Source organism: Rhinopithecus bieti, unplaced genomic scaffold, assembly GCF_001698545.2.
Source record: "Rhinopithecus bieti isolate Rb0 unplaced genomic scaffold, ASM169854v2 scaffold_47707, whole genome shotgun sequence".
Lineage (NCBI taxonomy): Eukaryota > Metazoa > Chordata > Mammalia > Primates > Cercopithecidae > Rhinopithecus > Rhinopithecus bieti.
The window spans coordinates 1,569,520-1,577,511 of record NW_016819117.1 but is presented as its reverse complement, the minus strand read 5'-3'; the positions used below and the strand labels follow the sequence as shown (position 1 = coordinate 1,577,511).

Genomic DNA, 7,992 nt, shown 5'->3' with positions numbered 1-7,992 from the left:
AAAAAAAAAAAAAAGAAATTCCCGCAAAGAGAAGCCCAGGCTCAGAGCCTTCAGTATATAATTCTTCTAAACAGTTGAAGAAGAATTAACACCAATCCTTCACACACTCTTTCCAAGAAATACAGCAGGTGGGAACTCTTCCCATTCATACAGAAATGGTAGGCTGCACCCCTTAGGAATACACACATGGGGTTCCTCAACAGGTCACATGCAAACCAACCCCAGCAGCACACAGAGAAGGCGCATGTGCCGCGACCAGGAGGGGTTGTTCCTGAGTCCATGGCAGGAACTGGTGGCCACATGTGGCTGCTCATATTTAAGTTAATTAAAATGAAATGATGGCCGGGCATGGTGGCTCACACTTGTAATCCCAGCACTTTGGGAGGCCGAGGCCAGCAGATCACTTGAGGTCAGGAGTTCAAACCAGCCTGGCCAGCACGGTGAAACCCCATCTCTGCTAAAAATACAAAAAATCAGCTGGGTATCGTGGCAGGCACCTGTAATCCCAGCTACTCAGGAGGCTGAGGCAGGACAATCGCTTGAATGTGGGATGTGAAGGTTCCAGTGAGCTGAGATTGCGCCACTGCGCTCCAGCCTGGCTGACAGAGTGAGACTCTGTCTAAAAATAATAAATGAAATTTAAAACTCTGTTCCTTAGCTGCACCAGTTGCCTGTCAAGTGCTCAGTAGCACACGTTGCAAGGGGCTGCCATCACGGACAGTGGAGATGTCACATATAACCACCATTCTAGAACATTCTGTCGGATGGCACTGGGCTCTGCCCTGTCTGCTGAGGAGGTGGCTTCTCATCCCTGTCCTGAGCAGGTCTGAGCTGCTGCCCTCTGACCACTGCCCTTATCCTGCAGGTGGCTGGGGGCCTGAGCCCCACGCCTGCCAGGCAGCAGGTGCTGGACATCGACAGCTGCCTGGACTCATCCGTGCTGGACAGCTCCTTCCTCACGTTCCCAGGGCTCCACGCTGAGGTGAGGGCTCCACTGGGGGGGTCCCAGGCTGGGCTGGGGATCCTGTCATCTTGGGGCAGCTTGGACTAAAGACACTGTGCATCTCTTAGCAGGCCTTTGCTGGACAGATGAAGAGTAACTTATTTCTGGATGATTCTAAGAGGTGGGTTTCCTAGAGCAACCTTGAGCCCTGGTGCAGGTCACTGTGTCTGGAGTGCCAGGGGTGTGCGGGCTGCATGTCCTTGCTGGGTGTCTATGGCTCCATGTGGTCACACCACCTGGGAGCGGGTTTGCTCAGAAGCCCAGCATGTCCATGCGTGACTGGACGGGGGTGCGGTGCATGGGTGACACATCCCCTGGCACCTTGCTGACCCACGCCACCTGCAGCCTGGTGTGCTGGCCCTCCAGCGAGGGAACGCTCAGTTGGCCGGACCTGCTCAGCGACCCGTCCATTGTGGGCAGCAACCCACGGCAGCTGGCACGGGGCCAGACGGGCCATGGGCTGGGCCCGGAGGAGGACGGCTTCTCCCTGGCCAGCCCCTACTCGCCTGCGAAATCCTCAGCATCAGGTGAGCTGGGGTGAGAGGAGGGGGCTCTGAAGCTCACCTGCGCAGCTGGGCCCACCCAGTGCCTCCTATGTCTCTAGATGAAGACCTGATGCAGCAGGTCCTTGCCAAAGGGGTCAGCAGCCCGGCCCCCACCCAAGACACCCACATGGAAACCGACCTGCTCACCAGCCTGTGAGTGCCCGGCTCTCGGGGGAGGGGTGATGCCAGAGGAGGGGCTGGGACTCAGGCCAGGCAGCCGTGGTCCCTGGGGTGGTTGGGGTGGGCTGGGGGCTGTGGTTGCACCACTTCACTTCTCTGAACCTTTGGCTTGTTGTCTGTGGAAAGAGCCTCATAGGATCCTCCAGGGCGTGAGAACCTTCCCTCTAGGGAAGGAGCAGGTGCATGGAGCTTTGGAGGAGCAGAAAGGCTCCTGTGTGAGGCTGGCCGGAGCCACATTTTTATTTTGGTCTCAGAGCAGTGAGAAATTATGGGTAGGTTTTAAATACCCCATTTTTTTCTTTTGAGACCATTTTGATTATTTGTATTTTAAAGAATTTCTTGGCTGGGCGCAGTGGCTCATGCCTGTAATCCCAGCACTTTGGGAGGCCGAGGTGGGCGGATCACCTGAGGTCAGCAGTTCAAGACCAGTCTGGCCAACATGGCGAAACCCCGTCTCTACTAAAAATACAAAAAATTAGCCAGGCATGGTGGCAGGTGCCTGTAGTCCCAGCTACTTGGGAGACTGAGGCAGGATAATCGATTGAACCTGGGAGGTGGAGGTTGTAGTGAGCTGAGATTGTGTCACTGTACTTCAGCGTGGGCGACAGAGTGTGACTCTGTCTCAAAAAAAAAAAAAAGGACTGTGCGTGGTGGCTCACCTTTGTAATCCCAGCACTTTGGGAGACTGAGGCGGGCAGAGCACCTGGGCTTGGGAGTTTAAGACCAGCCTGACCAACATGGAGAAACCCCATCTTTACTAAAAATGCAGAATTAGCCGGGCATAGTGGCTCATGCCTGTAATCCCAGCACTTTGGGAGGCCAAGGTGGGCAGATCACCTGAAGTCAGGAGTTTGAGACCAGCCTAGCCAACATGGCAAAACCCCATCTCTGCTAAAAATTCAAAATATTAGCCAAACGTGGTGGCGGGCACCTGTAATCAGGAGAATCGATTGAACCCTGGAGGCTGAGGCTGCAGTGAGCCGAGATTGCGCCATGGCACTCCAGCCTGGGCCACAGAAGAGCGAAGCTCCATCTCAAAAAAAATTTTTTTTTCTCAATTTCTTGGTTGTTTTCCAACCTATCAACAAAGGGTCATATGGAGACCTTGTATGCAGTCATGCGCATCCACCCTTTGGTATAGTGCACCACACATACATGCGACCCTGGGCTCTGCCGTGCCCTCCTGTGCTCAGGTGCGCTGAGGCGCACACGGCCCTGCCGTCACGCTGCAGCTGCCTGCAGGGTTCAGTGCGGTGGCACGCGGTGCAGGTGCGGAGTCCTGGAGCCACAGGCCACACCACAGGGCCCGCATGCGCAGGGGCTGCGGTGTCTGGGTTTGGGTAACTACACCCTGAGACATTTGCACAGCAACAGAATTACCTAATGACACATTTCTCAGAACATATCCCTGGCACTAAGTGGTGCGTGGCTTTTCCATCCACGTCTATTTTGATTTATGTGTTATTCCTTTGAGTGCTTCTCATTGTCAAGCAACTAGGAACTAAAGAGGTATGAACTGCCCGTGGACTCAGACAAAAAGGAAAACTTCCTGATTTACAAAAGGCAGATAACCATGACATGAGGGCATCTTTATGAATAAATTACCAGTCGGTTTTAAAAATACAGAGTATGGGGAAATCCAGGGGTAGTCACTACCAGCTGAGCAGCCCAAAGCTCTTTGTGAAATCCAGATTCATTGCTTCTGCGGGGATTTCTGGTGGCAGCTCAGACTCCACAGTCACACAGAGCACGTGGCCCTCGCCCTCCCGGCTTTTTCAACCCTTGGCTGTCCCTTGCTCAGACAGTGCTTCGGGCTGACCAGGTCAGAGGCTTGGGTTCATCCTGGACCCCTCTGCATCCTTCCTCACTCCAGCCTCCAGCACATCCCGTGGCTCCTTTCCCAATGCAGAGCATGACCTTCCCTGTGCCTGGGCCTGCACCCTCTGTCCTGGCGGCACCTCTGCTCTGGCATTCCTGGCCACCCCATGCCTCCCTGTCAGCCATTCTCCATCTCTGCCAGCAAGAGCCTGCTCCCTGAGTCAGACCAAGTCATTTGTGTTGCTATAAAGGAATAGTTGAAACTGGGTCATTTTTTATTTTTAATTTTTTGAGACAGAGTCTCACTCTGTCGCCCAGACTGGAGTGCAGTGGCACGATCTCGGCTCACTGCAAACTCTGCCTCCCAGGTTCAAGCAGTTCTCTGCCTCAACCTCCCAAGTAGCTAGGATTACAGGCGCCCGTCACCACAGCCGGCTAATTTTTGTGTGTGTTTTTAGTAGAGATGGGGTTTCACCATCTTGGCCATGCTGGTCTTGAATTCCTCACCTTTTGATCCACCCACCTTGGCCTCCCACAATGCTGGGATTACAGGCGTGAGCCACCGCGCCTGGCTAAGTTGAGGCTGGGTCATTTTTTAATTTTTTGTAGGGACAGGGTCTCACTGTCTCCAACTCCTAAGCTCAAGTGATCCTCCTTCCTCAGCCACCTGAAGTGCTGGGATTACAGGCCTGAGCCACCGCGCCCAGCCAAGAGTGCCTTTTATCCTCTGAGAGGCAGCAAAACAGGAAGCAGTCAGTGCAGTGCGGCCCCCGGGTCAGGTGGTTCTTTCGGTGATGGGCTGACCAGGGCACAGGTGCGGGAGAGCGCCCAGGGAGCCTATGACTCAGCGTGTCGCAGTTGGTCTCGTCCTCCCCCTCATGCATCTTTGCTGCCTCCGTACCTCTTCTCTAGCAGCTCTGGGACTGGGCATGTCAGAATGGTGCCCTGATGCAGTGGTACAGTCTCGGTGGTGGTTATTGGCTCCTGGAAACACAAGCAGATCTCTGGCCCCAGGGAGCCCTATACACTTGGGATTTGAAAGGCATTTATATGTTTCCTTGTCCAAAAATAAATTTTAGGCCATAAAACTGCATGGGAGAGACACACTGGCCTCTAGATTGTGGAGATGCTCGTTGGATGGTCGAGACCCAGTCATAGTTTGCAGGGTTGAGGGGGGCCTGTCACGCCCTGGAAGGCCATGTGTGGCTGTAGGGGTGGCTGGTCAGGCTGTGGGCGATGGGTTTATCAGCAGAAAGTGAGTGGGAGAGGGACACAGGCAGACACCTGGCTTTGGCGCCTGGAGTGGCTCTTGGTTTCCTGGCTCCTAGCACCACTCCCACTCTCATTTGGGGTAGGGTCTTCCGTCTCTTTGTGGGGGGACCCCATGACCCGAGAGGCTCAAGAAACTGCCCGCCCAGATTAAATGGGCTTGGTTGCCACTGCCTCCTGGAAGCCGTAATGAATTCACGGCCCACCGTGTCCCCCAGGTCCAGCACTCCTGGGGAGAAGACAGAGATGCTGGAGCTGCAGAGGCTGGGCGAGCTGGGGCCGCCGAGCCCGGGCCTGACCTGGGAACGGCCCCAGGCAGCGAGGCTCTCCAGGACAGGTGCGCTTGCGTAGGCCCGGGATGCCCCCAGCCCCTCCCTGTTAGTTGCCTGTCACAGGTCTGTCTCTGCTTTCCCAGGACTGGTGGAGGGTCTGCGGAAGCGCCTGCTGCCGGCCTGGTGCACCTCCCTGGCCCACGGGCTCAGCCTGCTCCTGGTGGCTGTGGCTGTGGCTGTCTCAGGGTGGGTGGGTGTTGGCTTCCCCCCGGGTGTGAGTGTTGCATGGCTCCTGTCCAGCACCACCAGCTTCCTGGCTTCATTCCTCGGCTGGGAGCCGCTGAAGGTGAGTGAGGGGGCTGTCAGGGGTATGCTGCAGGCCTCCAACATGGGGGACCCCTCTGAAGCCACCCCCTCCCCAGGTCTTGCTGGAAGCACTGTACTTCTCACTGGTGGCCAAGCGGCTGCACCCTGATGAAGATGACACCCTGGTGGAGAGCCCGGCTGTGACGCCTGTGAGCGCACGTGTGCCCCGCGTACGCCCCCCCCACGGCTTTGCACTCTTCCTGGCCAAGGAGGAAGCCCGAAAGGTCAAGAGGCTACACGGCATGCTGCGGGTGAGCCCGGGTGCGGCCTGTGCCACCTCCACTTCCTTTCTCCCACCTCCCACCCATGTACACGGGACACTCTCGTCCCCCTTTCCTCACCCAGAAGGCCCTTGGGGGTTCAAGGCTCTGCAGCCTCTGCCCGGACTCCCTCCTACCCTGTGCCCTCCACTTGCTGCCCCAGTCCCTGCCAGGGCCCAGCTCCAATGCCCACTCCTGTCTCACCCTGAAGGCCCCTAAGCACCGCTGCAGTGGCCTGTGTGTCTGCCCCCAGGTGGGGTCCCGGGCAGGGTGTGTGCTGCCGTTACTTAGCCAGGTAAAGTCTTGGGGCGCCCCCTGCCAGCTCACCTTCCTGCAGCTGCACCTGCCATAGCTGTGGGGGCTCCAGCTGTGGCCAAAGCCCTGCTGTCACTGGGCTGGGGCCAGGCTGACCATAGGGCCCCCTGTCCACCAGAGCCTCCTGGTGTACATGCTTTTTCTGCTGGTGACGCTGCTGGCCAGCTATGGGGATGCCTCGTGCCATGGGCACGCCTACCGTCTGCAGAGCGCCATCAAGCAGGAACTGCACAGCCGGACCTTCCTGGCCATCACGCGGTACGGGCACCCGGTGCACTGGTCTGTCTCCTGGGCTTTGGTTTTGCCTTTAGTCCAGCTAGATCCTAGGGGACGTGGAAATATGTAGATACCTTTTTGGTTGCCAGAACTGGAGGTCGGTGCTGCTGGCATCAGTGGGCAGGGGCAAGGGAAACAGCTTCGTGCCCTGCAGTGCACAGGATGGGCCCATGACAGAATTGTCTGCCCCAGAACATCCCCAGGATAAGGCTGAGGAGCCCAGGTCTAGCCGTGGCCAGCAGGGCAGTGGGAGCCATGTTCCCTGGGTCTATAGCGGCCGCTCACTCCAGGCGGGCATAGGGCAGTGGGGGCTGGAGCACGTGACTGTGTCGGGTGCTGTGGCAGGTCTGAGGAGCTCTGGCCATGGATGGCGCACGTGCTGCTGCCCTATGTCCACGGGAACCAGTCCAGCCCAGAGCTGGGGCCTCCACGGCTGCGGCAGGTGCGGCTGCAGGAAGGTGAGCTGGCAGGGGGTGCCCCAAGACTTAAATCCTTCCTCTTGTCCAGAGAGCAGCCTTCAGCGGAACTCTGGCATCAGCTCTGCTCCTTAGCTGTGTGACCTTTGCCCTCTTGACACTGCAGTTTCCTTCTCTGTATAGTAGAGATGGTAACATTGTGTAATTGATGGCTGCCGGGAGGGTTCTCCGGGGTGGTGTGGAACCCGAGCTCAGGCGAGCTGGCCAGCAGGAAGCACGCCTACTGGGTTTTGATGATGCCCTGGTCCCGGCCCGCGACCCGGTGTGTTTCAGCACTCTGCCCAGACCCTCCCGGCCCCAGGGTCCACACTTGCTCAGCTGCGGGAGGCTTCAGCACCAGCGACTACGACGTTGGCTGGGAGAGTCCTCACAATGGCTCAGGGACATGGGTTTACTCTGCACCGGATCTGCTGGGGTGAGCAGAGCGAGGGCCCCAGGCATCTGTGCCAAAGACAAGGGAGTAGTTCTCCAGGAGTGCCCTGGCCTCTTGACCAGCCTGGCTCGGGGGTGCCGGAAGGGCTGGGGTGCGGCACCAACGCCACCCCTTTCCGGCAGGGCGTGGTCCTGGGGCTCCTGTGCAGTGTATGACAGCGGTGGCTACGTGCAGGAGCTGGGCCTGAGCCTGGAGGAGAGCCGTGACCGGCTGCGATTCCTGCAGCTGCACAACTGGCTGGACAACAGGTGGGAGCTCCCTCCTCTGCCCTCTCCGGGGTGGCTGCAGTCACTAGCCAAGAGCCCACCCTCACCCCTCAGGCCCCCGCTGGCCTAGGCGGCTTCCACAGCCCCTCAGCCACGCCAGCACTGTGTGGTCCCCGAAGCTTCCGCCCTGCCACCCTCTCCTAGTGACCCGCACCCTCTGCGCAGGAGCCGCGCTGTGTTTGTGGAGCTCACGCGCTACAGCCCGGCCGTGGGGCTGCACGCCGCCGTAACGCTGCGCCTCGAGTTCCCGGCGGCTGGCCGTGCCGTGGCCGCTCTCAGCGTCCGCCCGTTCGCGCTGCGCCGCCTCAGCGCGGGCCTCTCGCTGCCTCTGCTCACCTCGGTACGCCCGCCCCCGGCCAGACCCCGCTCCTCCCACCGGCAGCGTCCCACCCCTCGCAGGGTCACGCCCCTCACTGGGCCCCGCCCCCGGCAGCGTCCCACCCTTCGCAGGGCGACGCCCCTCACTGGGCCCCGCCCCTGACAGCGTCCCACCCAGCGCAGGGCCACGCCCCC

The 7,992-nt window shown here is 58.7% G+C and overlaps 1 protein-coding gene across 1 annotated transcript in view; it reads left to right on the top strand.

Moving 5' to 3' along the window:
• Positions 1–7,992, top strand: part of PKD1 (polycystin 1, transient receptor potential channel interacting) — a gene marked incomplete at its 5' end in the record, with an annotated part of 47,826 nt that overhangs the window by 37,088 nt on the left and 2,746 nt on the right. Inside the window, 12 exon segments of the mRNA XM_017858295.1 lie at positions 866–982; positions 1,075–1,124; positions 1,349–1,530; positions 1,608–1,701; positions 5,034–5,152; positions 5,231–5,433; positions 5,510–5,704; positions 6,147–6,286; positions 6,650–6,762; positions 7,054–7,195; positions 7,336–7,461; positions 7,645–7,819. Coding sequence (XP_017713784.1) covers positions 866–982; positions 1,075–1,124; positions 1,349–1,530; positions 1,608–1,701; positions 5,034–5,152; positions 5,231–5,433; positions 5,510–5,704; positions 6,147–6,286; positions 6,650–6,762; positions 7,054–7,195; positions 7,336–7,461; positions 7,645–7,819 — 1,656 coding nt within the window.